Source organism: Passer montanus, unplaced genomic scaffold (assembly GCF_014805655.1).
Source record: "Passer montanus isolate IOZ18808 unplaced genomic scaffold, ASM1480565v1 scaffold121, whole genome shotgun sequence".
In the NCBI taxonomy this organism is placed as follows: domain Eukaryota; kingdom Metazoa; phylum Chordata; class Aves; order Passeriformes; family Passeridae; genus Passer; species Passer montanus.
In genome coordinates this window covers 723,391-744,896 of record NW_024358834.1, presented here as the reverse complement: position 1 = coordinate 744,896, position 21,506 = coordinate 723,391, and the positions used below count along the sequence as shown (strand labels likewise).

At 42.0% G+C, this 21,506-nt stretch overlaps 1 protein-coding gene across 2 annotated transcripts in view; it reads right to left on the bottom strand.

Moving 5' to 3' along the window:
• Window positions 1-315: 315 nt before the first annotated feature.
• The window catches only part of CHST8 (carbohydrate sulfotransferase 8), a 143,665-nt gene continuing 122,474 nt past the window's right edge, over window positions 316-21,506 (bottom strand). Inside the window, exons 3-4 of one of the 2 annotated variants that reach the window (XM_039698166.1) lie at window positions 4,178-4,215; window positions 316-1,714 (exon numbers count right to left, since the gene is read on the bottom strand). In XM_039698166.1, the coding sequence (XP_039554100.1) occupies window positions 563-1,714; window positions 4,178-4,215 (1,190 nt within the window). In that variant the 3' untranslated portion in view covers window positions 316-562. The remainder of the gene's footprint in view (window positions 1,715-4,177; window positions 4,216-21,506) is intronic. The other variant, XM_039698167.1, reaches the window with a different exon arrangement.

The following is a 21,506-nucleotide window of genomic DNA, read 5'->3' as shown; positions in this document are numbered from 1 at the left end:
AACAGTGTAAGTTTGATTAGACTTTTTCTCCCTGACTAACTTAAGAATATCAGGAAACAGTGATCAACATCCACCTTCAAACACATGGGGCCTGTGGATGGCTTCATACCTTGCACATTTCAACAAACTGTAAATATTGCTCAGTGTATGTTCCTTCTTGCTACTCTATCACTTAAAGATTTATTTTCTCAACAGTAAAGAGCTTGAAATACTGGCTGTGCTTCAGAATTGCCAGCTGTGCTCCCCTCATTTCAAACACACTGTCCCCCAAGTGCAAACACAGGCCACACCAGCCTGGAAAATTCTGTGCTTTATTTGGGGGCCCTGACATATTATACATATATGTACATACATTTCATATGGAGAAATTATAGAAAAAAATATGATTTGAAAAAGGAGGCAATTAAGGTGAAGGTGTAAACATCTGTCTGTGGTCTGGTTTGCATTTTTCCCTGCTCTTCAACCAATTGTTTGCTAACAGGTAAGTATATATAAACAGATGCCACCTGGATTTGTCACACAATTCAACTGATGCGACTGTGGAAATATCCAGGCCCTCAAATTAATATAAATCTTCAAAAGGTTTTGAGTAGTTGAACATCAAGTAATCCATATAGTAAAAGTCATAGCTTTGTTGTCGTTGAGAAGGAGAAAGCTGTGCAAAATACTGCTGTGTAATTTTAGTGGTAGTTCTTTCTTCATTAGAGTGACGATCTTTAAACTTGGGGAAAGTTAAATTTTGTGGAGCACCAATTAAGTGCAAGAAAAAGTTTGCATCTTCTTCCATACTTTCAAATTTCCCAACGAAGTCGTAGTCTATTAAACATGGGCTGCAAAGCCTGTTGACATGATCCCAGTGTATATCCATACCCACGGGCCTGTGTACATCCAGCAGGTATTGAATGAACTCTTTAAACTTGACTCCAGAGCCTGTCCTTAGTGCTTCTTTGGTGGCATTGACACGGTATCTGGAGATGATGGCTTTCCCAAAGACTGGGTGGTAGTAGTTGTTTGGGTGTTCAAACTTGTCCCGGAAGGCAGACACCAGCTTTTCAAAGGGCTCACGAATAAAGAGCATTTTTGTGTAAGTGCTGAGCCTGTGGTAAATGCCCTTGTGGTCAAAGCCATCCAGGCGTTTCAGGTAGTTTCCGTAGTGCACGGTGTTGTGCTGGATGTCCTTTGTGGAGGAGGCCAGCCCGTTCAGCACCATGAGCACCCGCTTCCAGTTCGAGCAGCCCGCTTTGGGCACTTCACAGTACAAAACTCGGTATTTATCCTCTACAAATATTCTAGACACGTGGTAAGGAGTGATTATTCTTCTGTTATTACTCTTGTATTTTGAACAAGTTTCCCTCATAATCCGCTTCCTTTCTCCTTGGATCTGATAGAGACTTTTCCACTTGCTGTTGTTTCTATCCTCATATTTAAGTGTGGGCAGGTTGAGAATGGAGCTGTTCATGGAAATCAGAATTGGGCTCTTTTTAATTATAAACCTCCTCCTGCGTTTATGGAGCTTGATGGAATTAATTTCTTCACCTTTCTGTTGATCTTTCATAGCAAACATGATGCTGCTTTGCCTTCTGTCGGCGCTTTGAAGCTTGGTGGGCACACTTTCAGATGCCTCTAATGAACTGCTCTGCTTAACTGTTGCTGCTCTGTCTGCACTATTTTTTCTTAATCTTCCATCCTGGTCATTGCTGGCAACACAGTCCTGCTGAGGAAAAATAGATTAAAGATATTAGTAAATGAGAGATTGTTACTGCTTACAGCTTGCACCAATTCACGTGGATCTTTGCTAACTTTTAGAACTGTACAATAAAATGTGTTGTCACAAACTCTCAGCACTGCACTGTGGTATGGGCTCTTCTTGTGTCCCCTTGTTCTGTGCTTACGTGAAAGTCAAAGGCAGAGATGAATCTGATCTAAATTTCCAGTAAATTCTAGTTCCTGTTTGGGTTTATCTGTATTTTAGGTGGTGTACCCAGACCCTGACAGATACTTTTGTCTTAGATGTTGTTGAAATTTCTACAAAAAGATATCTGAGTATTTTGAGGACTTGCTTACTTATTCCAGACTGCCCCTGTTGCTGAACAAACGGAAGGGTTTGTTTGTTTGTTTGTTTGGGTTGTGTTTCCCACCACCGCCCCCACATCAGGAATTTATCTTTGCAGTGAGGGCAGACTGGCACAGAGCGAAGCCCAACAGGGAAGGGAGGGGGTTTGTAGAGTCTGCAGGGTGGAGTGAGATGTGGTGTGGGCAGAGGGAAACAGGAAGGATGGCAGTGAGAATGCAGAGGCTTGGCACACAAGGAGTGGCTTTGGTGAGGGCAGATGAAGGGGACCCCAGAGGGAGGCTGGAGTGGGGTGAGCCTGGGGACAGAGAATGGAGACCATGAGAAGCAGTAGAGGTGGGAATGCAGCTGTGGCTGGGATTAGGTCAGCAAAAACTGAGTAAGTAAAGCGGGATGAGGCTTTCTGGGACTTGCTCTTTTTCACTGGGGGATCTCTCTGTTAAACTCCTGCACACAGCCCAGGTGTGCTCTGTTACTTCCTGCTTTTCCAAGTAGCTGAATTAAATCATGTCTGCACCTCTAAGATTAAAACTACGTTTTACTCACTGTTTAGCTGTGTGTCATCCCCATTTTGAGGTCACCTGGATCAGAGTAGCATATCAGCTACCATGGAGTATTTCAACAGAGGAGCATATGTAGTTGCAGAACATTTATTGCTGACCCAAAATAGTTAGTTAGAGGGCTTACAATTTTAGATCTAATTTTTTTGATTTTCAGTGTTTCCCCAATAGTATTTAAAACTGGCTTAAAAATAAGATATTGGTTGAATTTTAAGGTGTACAATTGGGGATGAGAAGGGTCATGCTCTTTCAGGGTGCTCTTTAATATTAAATCTTAATCAATTTTACAAGTCTTTGTTGTCTGAAAAAAAGCAATACAATAGGCGACAGACTTGTTCTGTCATGGAGGTTTTATCTTGTCACATTCTTGTTAAAGGTCAGAGAATAAAAAAGTCTCAGAAAAGAGATTCAGGATTCATTACAAAAAACACTGGTGACAAAAAAACCCCAAAAAATAAAACTGTATTTTGTAGATGACTTGCTTATATTGATAATTACCATACAAAACTTGAACACAACAGATCAGTATTAAACACAAATTTTAGGACACTTGCAGAATTCAGGTTGGATGCTGTGGTAGTGAAGGTGGTGTGCAGCCTGGGAAACCAACTGATAATTTGTTATGCAAAACTCTATTCAGCTGTTGGGACTGATTGTTGCACTCTCACCTTCAGAGGTTGTTTCTGTAGTCAGAAATGAGTTTGTCTTTGTAAATACCAGATGTATTTCTAAGTATTACCCTTTACAAGACTGGCTGTAATTCAATCCTATTTACTCATGACATGGCTGATATTTAAAGGTTATCAAATTCAGGCTTCCTACAATTCTGCACCTTTAGTGATGCTAATGACGACCCTGGAGCTTTTGGGCAACTTGAATGCCTTCTGCCAGTGCCACCCTCGATGCAGAAGGTTGGGCAGGAGCTGCAGAGGAGCTGTCAGTCCCTGTCACCCGTCTGAGCAGGCGATGGCACGGCTGGGCACGGCTGGGCACGGCTGGGCACGGCTGGCACGGCTGGGCACGGCTGGGCACGGCTGGCACGGCTGGCACGGCTGGGCACGGCTGGGCACGGCTGGCACGGCTGGGCACGGCTGGGCACGGCTGGCACGGCTGGGCACGGCTGGCACGGCTGGCACGGCTGCTCCTCTGCACACTTTGCTTTGTCCTTTAACCGTGGGCGAGAGGCAGCCTGGCTGCCACTAGATGGGGGAATTTCACCAGAATTTTTTCTTGAGCTGTTTTTAAGTCCCTCTCAAGGCCTTCATTTGATCAGTGTGATTTCATAGAGAATATTAATATATGCAAAGTTTACAGTATCTTTTAGCAATATCCAGTCTAGGAAAAAAACTCATAAAACTGAAGTTGCATAGCTTATCAAATTCCTATTTTAAGAGGGAAATTTGCATTTTCATGGCTAAGTTTTTGATGCAGCTTTCCTTTTCCAGTGCTTCATCTCCGGTGTAGTGGCCTCATCTGAGCCATCTCTATCTGTACTCCATACTCAGAATATGGGTACAATTTTACTTATGTATTTCTGAAAACTTACTTTTTTTGGTTGCTGGAATCCCATGTTATATTTTATCCCTAAACAAAGAAAGAAAGTAAAGTAATTATTTAGAAATAAAAAAACATTAGTTTCTTCTCTTCTAGACTGATACAGCCAGTGTTGTTAATGCAATGACAAACAGACCAATGGTGAATCATAATTAATGTATTTTTCATAGTAACAATAATCCTTGAAAGGCCTCTTTATGTATAAATGTCATAAAAATTGTGAAATGGAGTGGAAGACTCTACGACTTTCACCCTCTTACAAATGGGGAAACTGAGATGAACAAAACTGGAACAAAAGTGATTGCTTAACCTCGGTTAAAAGGCCAGTAGCAGAACAAGAATCAGCTGAAGGTTGTGATTCCAGGTTAGAGATCTAAACCAAAAACAAGCTGTCCTGTGTGTATTTATCCAAACCTGTATGGCTTGTACCCTGGAACCTTTGATAGGGCAGAATTAATCCTAATAACAGCTTGCATGAGTACTCTGCTGTAAAGGCAACGTGGTCATGTGTAAGCAAGGTAATATTTGCACACTTTTGGAGAGGCAAACAACACAGAATCATATTTTCTCTAATCTTCTGACTTCTACAGTGATATTTACCTGAAAACAAAACAATAAAGATGTGAAAATCCAAGATGGCAGCTTTATCTGATGTGTAGGGTTTCTTTCATGACCATAACCTTTGTTAGGTATAACTTAATAATACAGAAATGGATAATGGAAACACTACTGAATTATGACATTTGTTTGGGGCTTTTCAGCTGCTAGAACTGTTATCATCACTGTCAATGTTGCTTGAAGACTTCAATAAGTCTGCATGATGAATCCGCAGGCTTTTGGACAAGGACAATTACAGCTAAAGGTCTTGCACAGCATTAAGTGCAGGCTCAGTCAGCCCCATCAGGTTGATTTTCATAGCATCAGGAAAGGTCTCAGAAACACCTTCCATGACAGCTCACATTGTGACTTGCTGCAGTGAAGGTACCAAGTCCAGCCTCGATTATCAGTCATGCTTTATTTTTGAAATCAGAGCTACAAACTGATATTCATAGTAGAGTCTAAATAAAATTGCTCTGATTATTTCTGTGCTCCAAAGAGCTCCTCTAGAACTGTTCATGATGCTTTTGGCTTATGTTTGAGCTTTGTTTGCAATTTTGTTCATTTGTTAGCAATGAACTCAAGGTTGTGGGGGATATTGTGATTTTGTGCCTATTACAACTGTATTGTTTTTACTTCATCAGAAATAAGCTCTAGACACTTTACAGAAGGAGTCTCAAGGCTTCTCCTAGCTGCTTCTCAAAAATGTTTAGCTGCAAATTAAAGTCAGAAGGTGTCTGTTAAAGAGAAATAGAGCTTGTAGCATTCCTGTGTAGCATTCCTGTGTGTGTTCTGGAGACCTGAGGCTGATTGTGCTGTACCAGGCTTTAGGAGATGCTCCTGAGCTGTTCTCCAGTTCCTGATGTGATCAGCTAAAGAACCACTTTTATTCTGCTGTTGTGTAATGTGTTACAGAGCAAGGCAGGGCAGGAACCTGCTGTCCAAAAATCCCAGCAAAACCTGAGCACCAGCACTTTGAAACAACTGATGGTAAAGCATGCTGATCTGTTTATGCCATGAAAATGTTGTATTTGTCAGGAAATGTAGCTGCTTCTTTTTTGCTAACCCCAAGGGCCTAATTTTAAGCTGTTTGAGCTGCTTGGCCTTTGCTCTAAGGCATCATTAATACAGCTACTTGGAGTAGTTACTTACAAGACGGGGATGTGTTCCCTTTCCAAAAGTATTTTGAGCTTTTTACAGTTGAAAACTTAAATAGGTGAGGAAAGACTTTTGATCACTTATCAAAAACTGGGGAAGAACTTCAGATGGAATCAGTTCCAAATGCTGAGCATTTGTTGGGTGCAAATGATAATGTAACTCAGGGTCAGTTTTCTTCAGTTGTGATCGTTTGTTCTGACTTAAAGCAAGCGCTGGTACCTTCTAGCAAACCCACATACTTTGTGTAATTACCTCTTAAATTTGGTGCCATGACTAATAATTATTAATAAAACCTCACAAAAGTGCAAACAGCAAGTATGAGACCTAACTATTTTGTGGTTAATTATGATTGCATTTTCATAGTAGTATTTAATAAAGATAACTTATTTGAGAGATTAATATTTTGTACTGATATGCTTTGCTTTGAAAAATGAAAAATAAATGCTAGGAGGAGATGAGTAACCATTTAAAAATATGATTATTCATTTACTGGCTTTAACATGTAATCAGAACAATAATTCCTGCTTAATATAAATGTTTGGTGAAGCACTTGCCAATCTCTTTGATGTTTGCTGAATTTGTGACATCTAAATTTGGCTTCTTTCAGTTGTCTTTCTCATGATACAATCTGTCACTTTAGATTTAAATCTACATGATAAAAACCTCTTAAGTGCAGTGAAGTCAGGGAAGTTATATTGCACAAATCTATTACACTAATCAAAATCTAAATTTATTGTTATGTTTCACCTTTACTATCCATATTTTTTACCAGGTCTTTGACGTTATTGCCAAAAGGGTAATGTTTTTGGTCATAAATAAACCACTGGTGTCTGGTACGTGCAGTTGAAGGCAGTGATCAATAACTCTTAGGTCCAGATGTGATGAGGCCAACATCTCACTGTGCCCAAACACAGAGGGAATAGCAGAGACAAACTCATTCTCTAATTACAGATTGTTTATGTTGCTTCTCATGGTGTTCTTTTCTCTTCCACTTGTGGGACCATGATTTTCCAGGCTCGAACCTGGCCTGTGTTTTATCCAGTCCTACCACACAGTGAAACCCACTGTGAGCTATTCTTTATTTTCTTTTCCAAATGCTGCTAGCAACACAATAAAATGGCTTTCATCTTCCTTGTGTACTGCTGTATAGTTTTATCATTCTGCCTTCTCCTCTGTCTCTGCTTCAAGACCTAATTTTGGTTTGCCTCTGGTGTTTTGCTCTGGTTTGAGACTCAACTACAGCTGAAGTATTTTTTAATAAAAATGATAACTTCAAGTCTGCATCTGCAACTCATCCCTTACAGGGCTTCTGTGCACAGAGTGCTCTTGTTTGCTTCATCCAAATAGATTTGTGAAATTTACTCTGCAATGGATCTTATGGCATTTCAGGAACATCTGTGTCAAGTGTCCTATCCAAATACGCCCCAGTCTTAGGTCTTTTCTCAGAGACAGCAATGTGTACTTCATTGTAGAATGATTAATAGAGTAGTTCTCAGAAATCTGATAAACATGAGAAAAATTTAGCTGGAAGATTTTCCCAAAAATACTGTCAGAAAATTAGGATCATTTTTAAAATACGCCCCAGTCTTAGGTCTTTTCTCAGAGACAGCAATGTGTACTTCATTGTAGAATGATTAATAGAGTAGTTCTCAGAAATCTGATAAACATGAGAAAAATTTAGCTGGAAGATTTTCCCAAAAATACTGTCAGAAAATTAGGATAATTTTTATCCTTTTCTTTTCTTCTTCTTTTTTTTAAATTTAAACTTAACTCAGCTTGTACAGTATAAAAGACCTGTCCAAATCTGATCCTGACTTACTCTGGTGTCCAGTTGTTTGCATCTTTAAATTAAATGACTCAGTAAAGAAATTTAGTTAAAGATTGCTACCATAATAAATTATTTGGTTTTAAATCTATTAAAAATACAGGTGTAGTATACACATCTGGAATACTGTTGAAATAGATAAATCTCAGTAAAGAAATTTAGTTAAAGATTGCTACCATAATAAATTATTTGGTTTTACATCTATTAAAAATACAGATGTAGTATACACATTCTGGAATACTGTTGAAATAGACAAACCTCTAAAAGAAAAGCATTTTCTGCAAAAATTAAGGCCTAATTAGAACAGACTTTATATGTGTGCTTGTTTTAACTATGTGCTATAAATCCTTTTTCTAACATAAACTTACAATTTGATTTGGAAAAATGCTTTCAAAGTTCCATCTAAGCTAAACACAACACCTCATTTTAATACAGAGGGAATTAATGAGGCCAAGTAAAGATGGCTTAGCAAAGCAGCAGCACACCTGAAATTGTACACCAGGAAAGAAGCCAACCTGTGCAGTGAATTTAAATACTCTGATCCCTCTGGGTCCCCAGCGAGGCTGCAAGTGTGTGGTGTCACTTCCCACACATGGCAAACCCTGCCTGGGGGTGCTGGGGGTAAAAGGTACATGTCCAGCCCTTGGCAGACAGGTCTGGTCTGATTTCCTTTGCACTGGGGGAAATGGTGGAATGTTTCTGGGGCAGTGTCCACTGGGAGCTCTAAGTAGTTAATCTTGGCTCTTTGAGTAAGTTCTTCTTTTCCCCCCACTATTTTTGGAAGACATAAGAAGTTCTGCAAGCTGGGGAGGGTTGGGGTTTCTTTCATGTGTGAGTTCCTTTGTAACTCAGATAACACATTTGTCCTGAATTCTGAGCTTTTTGTTTAATCCTACCATTGTCAAGCATACGAGTTCTAATAGTTACAATATTATTTGAGGAGTTTTGGCCTCTGATTGATAGCTAACTCTTAAGCAGTTGTGGTGAAGTAGACCACTTCCCAAAAAGAAAGCATTTCCCCCTCTCCTGTGCTAACACACCATTGCTTTCCATTGTTCTTGTGCTTTTTTCTGCCCAAGCCACCTTCAGAGATGCAGACATTGGATTTGGGTGAAGCTGTGGGTGTCATTTCCAAGGCAGGGAATCTGGGGTTCCTCCATCCCACAGGCAACATGCAATGCACCCTTGTGCTGCTGCAGCTGTGTCAGGGGGTGCTTGGGATGGCAGCAGCTTGTGTGCACTTCACTTGATTAAAACACGATTACTCTGGCTTTTTGTAACTGAAATGACTTTCCATCTTAATGAAGCAAGGGAGTCTCTGGACAGAAGTACTGTATGCAGGGAAAGCAATGCAATTCTGAAGGGCATAGCCTGGAAATAATTAAAAACATTCAGTTCATCCATCAGTTTGAACAAGAAAAAATTACAAATCGGGGAGCCAAAGCAGAGATCAGTACACACATTAAGTGACTTTTAATATTTGCCTCTTGAGGACTTTCATACTGCCAAAGAAGTTGGTATTCCCAGCTGATTTATGCACCAGTAGCTGATCCCTGTGCTGGAACCAGCAAACCTGCACAGAGCTGTTCTGAAGCACAGTCCTGAGCCACGGTGTCACTGCTTCCCTCCTGATCCCCCATGAACTCCCTCCTAGCCAAGGCGCTGTGTTCCCCTTGGCCACCCTTCACACACGGCTGGCCTTCCTTTCCCAGGAGGGGAATCTTGGAGTAAAGACCGGGTGTGCAGCTGGTACCACTGTCTGGAGATGCAGCTCCCACCTGAGGAAGGTGTTTGTGCCCACACAGCGTTTCTCAGACAGAACACCCAGACTATCTCCCTGCTGTTGTTTCCTCTTGCCTTGTTTGACACTGACCAAATGCCAGGCACCCACAGAAGCCACTCACTCATGCTCCCCTGCCCCAGCTGTGGAGAGGAGAGGGGAAAAAATGCCTGAAAGGTTCATGAGTTGATATTAGGAGGGGAGAAAACACTACAAGGGCAAAACAGGCTAAATTTAGAGATGCCAAGTGAATTTTATTACTAACAAAGTCAGAGGAGGATTATGACAATTAAAATAAGCCCTTAAAAACACCTTTTCTCCCCCCAACCCCTCCCTCCTTCTCACCAACATCTCAGTGAGACAGGGCAGGGGGTTTGGTCAGTTCATCACCTGAGATTTCCACTGCTCAGGGAGAGAAGTCCTTCCTCTGTGAGATTGTGTGATTATCTCGCACAAGAGATAATTCTCTGAGAACTTCTCCAGCTTGGCTCCACTCTCATGGGCAGCAGCTCTCTGTGACCTGCTGCAGCCTGAGTCCCTCCCACGGGCACACAGCCCCCCAGACCTGCTGTGCATGGGGCTCTCTTTCCAGGGCTGCAGTGCCCCAAGGACAGGCTGCTCCAGCCTGGCAGCAGGGCCCTCTCTGTCCCCTGGGGCTCCCGTGGGGCACAGCCCCTCCAGGGATGCACTGCTGTGGTGTGGGCACCTCCCCAGGGGCTGGGGCTGGATCTCTGCATCCCCCATGGATCCCCAGGGGCTGGGGTGGATCTCTGCATCCCCCGTAGATCTTTGCATCCCCCATGGATCCCCGTGGCCTGCAGGACACAGCTGCCTGACCATGCTCTCACCAGGGTCTGCAGAGGAATCCCAGCTCTGGCCCCTGGAGCACCTCCTGCCCCTCCTTCCCCACTGACCTTGGAGTCTGCAGAGTTGTTCATCTCACACGTTCTCACCTCCTCCTCTCCTCTAGCTGGAATTAACAGTGCCCCCCTTTGATCTGATTTTCTTCTTAAACATGTTTTCCCAGAGGCATTGCCATCTCTCTCACTGGCCTTGGCCAGCAGCAGGTCCATCCTCAGAGCCATCAGGGCCTGGCTGAGCTGGACATGGAGACTTCCAGCAGCTTCTCACAGAAGTCACCTCCATGTACCAAGAGCCAGGCCATGCAAAACCAGCACAGCCCCTCAAAAAGGCTTTGTACCTCCTGCCTGTTTGCTGTACATATTCTTGTGTGGTGCACTAGTCAGAAATACCATCTCTTGAAGCCACTGTTTATTTTTTTATTATTCTCAACACAGCCTCATGTGAGAAATAATTGTTTTGATACGGGTTGCCTCGCAAATTTTTTATTTGTCAAAGTGAAAACAGATGAGAAGCAGAAACAGAAACAGTAGCATTTTTAAGAAATAAATTCCTTTTGAATCAAAACCCAAATAAAGTGTTGCTGCGTCATTCTGGTAAGTCCCACTACCTACACAGCTGACATTGGTAGTTGAGTATTGTCTGAATCTGTGGTGTTGCTTTTGTCCAGAAAATTCTACATTTGCATCTAGAGTTTGCAATGGGGCTGTGAACTGCCCTCTGCTCTGTTTTTGAGATTGGAAGCTGACGGAGGAAAATATTCTTTTATTAACTGGGATTTGGACACCCTGGTACTTCTTTGACTTGCAACACACTAAGAGAACAGATATCAGACTCTTTGAGAAAAACACACACTAGTGTGCTTTTTTCCAGAATGGTCTTATATTCTAATATAAACTGAATCCATCTTCTTGACTAAATAATGATGGAACCTAGGCTTGCTCTGTTTCCATGATACCAAATAAAGGAAGGGGCATAGCACATTTATATTGAAGGCTTAATTGAAAGAATAGGAGGAGCTGTTTGTGAATTCATTATGAGGAAGGTACAGCTTCTTGTTTACTTTGTCTTCTTTGCTATCTAGCCATACTAATTGGAACTTGCCATTTTCTGACTTAATTTATATTCGATAAGAATTCTATAAAGAAAACAGAAAAGTCAGGTCTGTGTTATTGCATTCCCCATTCCTTCTTTGGACCTGTCCCTGGGAATACTGTTAATTAACATCATTAGCTTTCAGGCACTGTCAGCAGTTACTTGCAATTTCTACTTAATACCTTTCAGTTATTCTTCATTCTCATATTTAATATTTGCATATTGCCTTCGTAGCATGACTTTGGCAAGGACATTACACTTTCCCAGATTTATTAAAAAGTAAAAGCTAAAGTTTAAAATCTAGCACTGCATTTATATTTAGTAGCCTGTAGAACTATTCAGGTAACCAGAGGAATTTCAATGAATTTCAAGCAAGCACTTCATGTAGTTTGACTTCATGTAGCTGGTTAGAATAGCTCGTCCAGAATCCAGAAATATTTCAAGACATTGTGCAAATCAGACACGAAATCTTCACTGGTCTTTCTATTGGAGGGCAGACAAAGTAATACAGGTGGAATCTTGGACTCCTTTCACTCTGCAGAGATTTTTTTTTTGGGAAGAAAGCACAAATGGAAAGAGAAGGCTGCAGGCAAAATTGAAAAAGCAGATCTACACAGGCATGCCTCTGAGTGCTGAAGCTCACTGCTTTGATAGACTGACTGTAGATCAAATAGCACAGATGTGTATCCAAATGGTGCATATTATTATGTTACAATCAATTAACTGGAACTGATAGAGTTTCCCTTTCTCCTGTTCTCATAGTTGATTATTGACAAGTCTTCTTAGTATAAGAGATCAACATGGAACATTACAGAAAAAAAGGTCAACACCTGCAACAGCTACGAAACTTGGTGCAGAAAGGGTGATAATTGGACAGACTTTGATTCATGCCCTTGAGAAAGAAGCAGTTCTTGGGAAGCTCAGTGTAAGGGGTGAGCTCTTTGCCAGGCCCTTTATTCCTGAGCACTTGAAGGGCAGTGGGGCTTTGCTGTTTCTCATTTCTCACTGGCTCTACTCTTCTTTGTGGAAGACTTTCTGTTTTGTGTCAAGGAGCTCACTTGCACTCCTTCAGCCAGATTTTCATGACTGATGGGTAGAACAACATGGGTGAATGAGAATAATGTCCTGAACTGACTTTCCTATCAGTAAAACTGAGGGAGGAATGGTTCTGCTCAAAAACTGAGTGCTGACTACTCCAGGATTCAGGAGGCATTAGATGGTACCTAGGATTGGACCTGAGGTGCAACCCAGGTTGGAGGGGTCAAAGTGCTAGTGTTGAGTTTTAGTAAGCTCAATATTTTTAAAGGTATGGGGAGGCCACTTAAAAATGTTCCAAAAGTTTTGGAATTCACAATTTCTCCAACAGTGAAGTGGCAGTTTGATGTTCATGTTTTCTCCTTGGCCATGCAAAGCTCCATGAAAATTGGCAGTGGAACACTTGGGAAGTCTAAAATGGACACGCCTCACTGAGGACCCAATGCTTCATGTGGTGTGTGCCTGAGAGGTTCAGATGCTTCCAGGACATAAGGACTGATCTAAACAAAGCTTTATATCATGTGAATGTTGAAAAACAATTTAGCAGCAGTGGGATTTGGAGGACATTTGCTCTGTTAACTTCAGCCCACAGCTCTTACTACTACAAACTGGTTATCCCAGACTCTGATGCACTTGCAGCTTGGTTCTGGCACTGGAGGGAAGCCTTTGGTGCCTCTCTCCCTGTGCACTTCCCAGCACTACTCTTATCTCCATTCTACCCCCACTTGGCTGTGAATACCCCAGAGCCAAGGAGCACAGGGAGCACATGGCTCATCTCCTCACTCTCCTGGTCCCTGCCTCTGCCAGGTCACTGCACTTCATCCCCTCCTCGGCACAGCTCAGAACTTGGATCTGGCAGAGAAGTAAAGGAGATGCTGCAGCAGTGGTGTGGAATGCACCTCAGGCATGTGGGGAGGGAAAAGCAGCCTTCTGTGGGGATTGGCGACTGTTCTGTTCAGATGCACACCTGGGTGAGCTACACTGCTCTTCCAGAGGGGTCACATCTGCTCTGGCAGGGAGAATAGGCAGGAGTTTGGTCACTCTTCCCTCTTTCCTTCCCAGAAAACCTGGGGTGCAGGAGGCAGAGGGCTCTGGTGTAGTTGCCTCTCTGTCACTCTGAACTATCAGTGGTACCTGAAATGAGAACCCTTCTGCCACTGCCATTTTATGGGCACATCTGCATTTTTCATTCACACATAATAGCACTTGCTGATTTTTCTAGTATCCCAGTGTAGAATGCTGCATCAGCCCAAGGAGGGCCTGTATGAATTGAGAGATGGATTGTTTGCATATACCCTGACAGCCCAAATTTGGGATACAGTTGCTATGACAATTGAATCATCTGATTTTGTAAGTCAGTGCATACAAACAGTGAGTAGCCAATTGATTGCTGAATATGGTTAGCTAGGAATGGAACTTTTATTTAGCTGATGAACGTGTGTGAATGTGTCTGATTTCACTGATCCCTTTTCTATGACAATTGTTCAGAGCATGTCAATATAACCAAGGCTCACGCAGTACCCTGCATACATTTATACATGATCCATTCTCTGTTATGCATTGTGTGAAGGATCTCTGACACAATCTGCCCCTCTGTTTCAGTCTTCAGAGGCAGCACTCTGCCAGGCAGAGCTCTTTCCTGGCAGTGAAGCCCTGGCTGGGTGTGTGTGAGCTTACACAGTGCAATTCAACTGATCCCTCGTGTGGCTGCCTCAGCCTGGTGCTGCTTAAACCCCAGGACTGCAGAAGAGTGGGTCACTCCAGGCCTTTGCTGACCTGGCTCTTTGATCCACCTGGGATGCAACTCTTTTGCTTCAGATGTGAACTTCTTATCGAGCTACTTTCTATCTTATGTTTTTGTTGAGGATGCATACAGTTCGCACTCTATGTGTAAACATTTAACAATCCCATTTGGTGATCTTTTCATGGCCTTAGAGTAGATCCATTGGGTGAAAAAGGAAAAAAAAATTAAAATATTTACTCAAATGACTGAGTTCCCTAAATTTTATTAGTCATTATTTAGAAAAAAAATATTTAAAACCTTTGCACTCCACTGTCTGAAGACATGCTACTCTGAGAATTGGAATTGGAAGCATGGGTTTAAATCCCTTTGTAGCAATATTAGAACAGCTTCTGCTTAAGCAAAGTTATCTAGAATTGTATAGCATTGTCTTCTCAAATATGAAAATTTGGCTTTTACTTCAGTGTGTACTGGATCAGCTCCTCCATGAGCAAGCAGCAACACGGGATGGATTTTTACAAGTGGTGGTAAACTGCTCTCCTAATCTCTTTACTCTATGCTTCCTTTTCTCACTGTACTTTTCTCTGAAAGGATTGCGAAGTTAGTGCTGGCTTCTGCTTAAGCAAAGTTATCTAGAATTGTATAGCATTGTCTTCTCAAATTTGAAAATTTGGCTTTTACTTCAGTGTGTACTGGATCAGCTCCTCCATGAGCAAGCAGCAACACGGGATGGATTTTTACAAGTGGTGGTAAACTGCTCTCCTAATCTCTTTACTCGATGCTTCCTTTTCTCACTGTACTTTTCCCTGAAAGGATTGCGAAGTTAGTGCTGCTCCTCTGAAACCAGTTGAAAATGACTATGGTCTTGCAAAAAGCAAGTTTCTTCTCGCTAAATTTTATATAAGAAGAAAATATTGGATAAAATTGTCAGTGACTTTTTTTACTTCTGCAAGAACTATGAGCAAATAACTATGTGTTAAAAAGACACAGAGTAGAGTTTTGGTTTTGGTCTCATTTTTCATTTCTTTGTGTCTCTACCTCAAGAAAAGCTAAAACCATCAGGAACAGGCATGGAAAAAAGCACCACTACTTCACAAACTCTCACTTTTTTCCAGTCTTCTGTCTTTGCCTAAAAAGGGACAGCATTTACAAAACTGTCATAAATCTCTGTAGGAAAAGATTCAATTATGCAAAAAGTGAAGATGTCAAAAACATAAGGGCAAAGAAATAAAAATGTTTTGCATCATTCTTTAGAATGAGTTTAAATGTCTGTCTCTGTTTCCTCATGCAAATCCAGCTTTGGTGCTTTTTACCCCTTTTAGATTTTCTTTTTCATCTGAAGGCGTCAAGTGCCTTCTGGCAGGAACTGGGTTTATGCTTTTCATCCAATCTCAGATTCTCTTTTCAAAGATGCTCTAAACTTTCTTTGTGGAGCTCAAATGAAGCAAAACTTGCAGAGGCACATCACATGCAATTTTAGATAGCTTTTCTATACTTTTTGCTATTCAGAACATAAAGATTCCACTTTGAGAAAATGCATAGTAGCATGGCCTCAAATCCCTCCCCACAACTTCTTGTGTATTTGGTTTGCTTGCACAAAAATGAACTTCTTCAGGGTGTATTCCTCAGAGAATCTCTCAAGCCAATTTTACCAGAGGAACTTGAGAAATGTGCATTTTCATTTGTATGCTTTGTATGAGATGCAGGGCTGGTAATCTTATAAGAAGAATATGTTACCTTAATAAAATGAAATAATTAAAATTACAGTAAGCTTGATCTGGTCTCAATCTAGTACCTCTTTTAAAACAGAGCTATGGATTCAAATTTTGCTTGTAAATGAGTGAGATTCCATCCTCTTACTTGATATAATTTTCCTTTTTTTTTCCCCATTAAGGAAGTTGGAAATTGCCAATCTGTTGACAGCAAGTGCTGGAAGAAGCAATGTGCGTGATTTCCTTGGTGACTGTCAGACACTTCAGGCCAGCCTTTCAAACTACATTTATAATAAAAGGAATACACTGTGGGAAAGATAGGCAGTGTGGTCTTTAGCAGGCTTGTTTCTTGCTGGTGTGCTGAACCCAGCTGCCAGCCTGGTTCTGCTGGATTAGCTTGGGGAGTTTGCTGAAAGACTGAATGATTCATTGCGTGCTTTATTTTTACAGAGAAGCTAAAATATCCTAAAAGTTTGGATACAGAACCTCTGGCATATAGTCTGAATATATTTTTGCAACACTGCTTCCTCAAGAGATCTTTTCTGTAGTACCTAATTTTGTATTTCATAATGGTGTGCTTTAATAAAAAAAACATTTTGCCAAATCACAAGTCAGCAGATATTGTCTTGAAGTGAATTAATGGAAGAAAAACTCAGAAGTAATCTGCTGTTAGTAAATGGCTATGTATGGGTCAGGCAATTTCAGATGTTACTGTGCTCATTTTGGCTGGGATAGAATAAATTTCTCCAAGGTAGCCGCTGTGGGGCTGTATTTTGCATCTGTGCTGGAATCAGTGTTGAAATACAGGCATGATTTTGTTACTGCTGGGCAGGGCTTACACAAAATCAAGGCCTTTGCTGCTCCTCGCCCTGAAATGGAGTAGGCTGGGGGTGCACAAAATTTGGGAGTGGACACAGCTGACCCAAGTGACCCAGATATTCCACAGCGTGTGCCATTCCATTGTGCTCCCGTGTAGAGCTGTGGGAACGGGAGGAAGAGGAGGATGATGGTCTGATGGTGGTGGAGCAACCACTGACACCTGATGGGGCCCTGCTGAACTTTCGGCTGCCCTTGGAAAGCAGGGAATGAAAAAGGTTCCTTTCTCCTCTCCTTTCCTTTTTCCTTTCCCTTTCCCTTTCCTTTCTGCATGGCTTGGCTTTGGCTGTGTCTTGTGTTAAGGCAATTCAAGAGGCAGACACTCTGCAATGAGCTGCCTTCCCTGATAGCTTTAACTGATCCCTTTCCACCAATAAGGAGAAATGAAATACAAATATCTGTAAGTGAAAAAATAACAGTTTGCTAACAGGAGAAACAGCATCCGGCACAAATAACCGTGATCGATCACTAGATAGGAAATTGCCGAGGCTCACTAACTCCCTGGGGACAAAGCCAGCCCAGAAGGGTGGGGTGTTCCCCCTCCCCGTGAGGGCGGCTCGCCTCGGAGGGTGGAGGGCAATGGGGCCCAACTCCGGCAGCGATGGAGCCGCACCCGGCGGCCGGGCTGGGGCAGGGCTGGAGCCCAGCGAGGGCTGAGGATTGAACCTTTGGGGTGAAATCCGCCAGGGGCTGCGCCTTCCCCGGGGCGGGGAGGGCAGGGGACGGCAGGGCAGCGGCTGGGGCCGGGCGCTGCCGGGGCTGCCCTGAGGCGCGGGGCTGGGCCGCGCCGCTCCCCGCGGCCAGGCACACACAGCGCCGAGCCCGCCCGGGCGGGAAACGCTCCCTCTGGGAAAACCAACGGAGAACCCGAAAGGGAAGGGTTCAGACATGCTGCCCCAGCTCTGTGTCAGAACCTGATGAAAGGAAAGCCCCAAGAGAGAGAAGCCAAAACGCCTCTGCCGCAGTTCAAGCCCACGAGGCCAGGGTGGCTCTGCTCAAGAGACCCCCAGCTTTTTACCACCCCTGTGGTATTCACATTCTCTGAAAAATCCCTTTGCCCGGGATTTTTCTCCTGGGAAGCTGAGAAGCCTCAGAGAAAAGAAAAACCATTCCCATGTCATTTGTTTCTCCTGTGTTTTGCTCGTTTGGAATGTGTTTGGAGACTGTTTACCCACAGGTTATTGTTTCATTGAACTCTGCTGTGAGTTGTTTTCACTCTTTGGCCAATCAGGGCCAAGCTGTGTCGGGACTCTGGAGAGAGTCACGAGTTTTCGTTTTATCTTTTAGCATTCTGTAAGTATCCTTGCTGTATTCTTTAGTATAGTATTCTTTAATATAATATAGTATAATAATAAGTTAATTTTAGTAATAAATTAGCCTTCTGAGAACATGGAGTCACATGCATCATTCCTGCCTTCTTCGGGGCACCCCTGCGAATACAACAGACCCCGATCCCATCTCCAGCCGGGGCACGGGGCTTTGAAGGCTCAGGAAGAGTTTTGGGCACAGAGAGATGTGGAGTACATTTTCATTTTGGGTTACCCAGGGCAGCCTGCTTAACTGCCTTTATCTCAGCCACGAGTTTTCTCATTTCTGCTCTTTGGATTCTCTCCCACCCTGTGGGAAGGCGGCAGGGAAGTGAGTGAGCGGCTGTGGTGCTTAACTACTGGCTGAGGTTAAAGCCATGACAGTTAATTAATGGAGACAATATCACTTTGTGTGTGCTGATTGCATTTTAAATGGGCTTAATTGTCAGGAGTTTTCAGCATGGGAGGTTTCAGAGCCCGTGTAAGATACAGTTACGAGCTGGCAGGCTGGGCTCGGTCTGGAGGCTGGGGCTCACCCCGCTCTGTGCCTCTCTGTGTGCTGGGCTGTAGAACAGGACGGATGTGCCCTCCCAGAGGAGTGCCGAGCCTGCGAGCTCCTTCACCGAGAGCAGGAGTGGTTAGTGCTCTGCAAACGTTCTAAGGGTGCCCTCCTTAACTTATTAAATTGCTGAGAATTAAACTGCAGTTAATTTGAATTTGAAATTAAAAGCAGTATTTTGAACAAAGTTACTCTTTTTATTTTTCCCTCTCTCTCTTTTTTTTTCTTCTGCCAGAAGATTTCCCTGTCATATTTTGTGTCACCTTACGTGTCTTGGAGTTTCTCCTGAATTCTGCCTGTGTTTATATGTTAATGTTGATGGACATGCTGTTGACACAAACCTTTTCCCAATGCTCTTACTGTGCATACTCCTTTGACAGCATAGGTTTTCAAATATTATTTGCCAATTGCTTGCCCACACATTCTGTTTCACCTGGAGTGCCACTGTGGCATAACTGATGTAGAGAATAGAAGTATTCCTTGAGAAACTTAAATTAGTGTATGTGAACCACTTCAATGGCTTTTAGTGCAGGGCTTGTAAGTTTTATTTGGTTCTGTAGAGTGTTTCGGACAAATTTGGATGTGGACAGGATATGTGACTTATATAGAGTCGTTTCATTGCTTTTCTTTTTTAATACTACTTTCTGGTCATAATCTCAAAATATGCATAACCAACACTTTTTAAATTGTGTTTCAATAGTTTTAAAATATGACTTAAATTTTGTCAGTAAAATAATGCAAAGAAATTCCTGCCTGTTACATTAAGATTACTGAGATCTAAAAGTAGCTGTAGCATCTTTACTTAAACCATCTGCTCTCTGAGTCCTCCAAAAGGAATGGCTCTGTTTTACTGCTTTGCACAAATTCTCCCTTGTTCTCAGGGCTCTCTTTCTTCTCTGTCAACACCCTAAAGGCATCACAGTAGCCAAAATGAATGTAAGCAACATCTTAAGAAAAGTGCCTGTTAGGATTTCTAATGTTTTGAATGTTTTTCTGCCTTCCCTTAACTGTATGTGGCTTTGTTCAAGCAATGAAATTACAAATAATTAGAAATCCAGATAGGGACTCCTTTTGCCTTAAATCTTCACAGGGACTGAGGAACCCTGATTCACTCGTTATTGAACTAGAGAATTATTGAACACTAAACTAAATATAAAAATGTTGGATCGAGTGAAGAATGCTGTTTTATTCAACTGTATTTAATTATATTTATCTGTATTTGATGTCTCCTTTAACCAAACAAGTGTCCAGATATTCATGACTTAAAAATACTACTACTAGTTCAAAATGATTAAATAAGAAATTTATAAGAAATACATCACCTTTATTGACATTGAGAAACACCTTTTATCCTATATTTTTGTAAGAATACTTCTGATTTCATTCCAAGTAAATGTTATGTTAAATTAACTAAAAGTATCTTCAGTGTTTTAGACAGAAAGTTACGGCACTAAGAACTCAAATCTTGCTAAACATAATTTAATAAGAGCAGAAAATGTTTTAGTTGATTTTTAGTGTTCATATTCCAAGGTTAAAATAGAGAAAGCACACTTATGGCAAAAAACAATATGGAAATAGTAATGTTTTTATTCTTCCTTTCTATAGCAGAAGATGTTATTTTTAATGGACATGAAAAACTTCAGGTTGGAGATTTCGTATTTTAAAAAAAAGTATTCTTCTAGAACCCTATGCAGTTCATGGCTGGTTTCTGTACTGACAGCTGGACCAGAGAGGATTTCCTGGGGCTCAGTCAGCTGGTGCAGCCCCGTCTGTCCCTGACCCCAGCCAGCAGCACGAGTCAGGGAGTCAGGCTCGTGTCAGCCTCACAGCCCTCCTGCTCGTGGCCCATCAGTTTTCCATGGATCTTTACAGGAATCATTTTTGTTGGAAACGTCCTCTGCAATCACTGGGCCCAACCATTAACCCAGCACCCCCCAGCCACTCCTTAACTCCATGCCTTTTAAATACCTCCTGTAACTTTGCAAACCTATAACTCTTTTAAAAAGCACGGCATCAGATAGATATTGAAAGGAAAATCCTGATCGTGGCTCTACAGAACCAATAAAACTGCCTTTATGAGCTTTTATGAAATTTTTTATTGCTCAGAGGGTCTCAGTTTCAGCAGGCAGTGAGCCACATTTAGACACTAAAACCTGTTTCTCACACTCATCTCCAGAAGTCATTGCCTCTGTGCTTACAGCACTCCAGTCCTGAGAATACATTTATTTTCTTGTCTAAATTTCTGCACAATAAAGTCAAAATACAAAATGTTTAACATATGTACCTACTCTAAGTGTTGCTAGCAAGGGAAGAGGTCAGTGATGGCTCCTGGAAAGGGAACAAGTTTCTTTGTTTTCAGTACTACCTTAGCTAAGACAGAAAACATTAATTTTCATTAATCACTTTGCTATTAATCTCAGCTTAATATCCATTTCAGATGTTCTAGACAAATCCTTAACCTTTCAGTTGTTCCCTGTTGTAATCCTGTATCACTGATGAATCTTGGCAGTGACAAATGGCACTGCTGGACCCTGCAACTACTGCTATTCATGTTCTTCCTCTATGTCTTTAGAGGGAGGAGAAAGCCACAGGCCAGGGAAGACAGCTTGAATACTGATGCTCATAAATGGCATCCTTCTTTCCCTCACCTTCCTCAAACTCTGAGCCTGACTGCAAAAAACAGAAGTTGCCCCCTTAAAACAACAACAACAACAACAAAACACCAACCAAACAAAACAAACAAAAAAAAATCAGTGTGTTGAATAGCAGAAACCC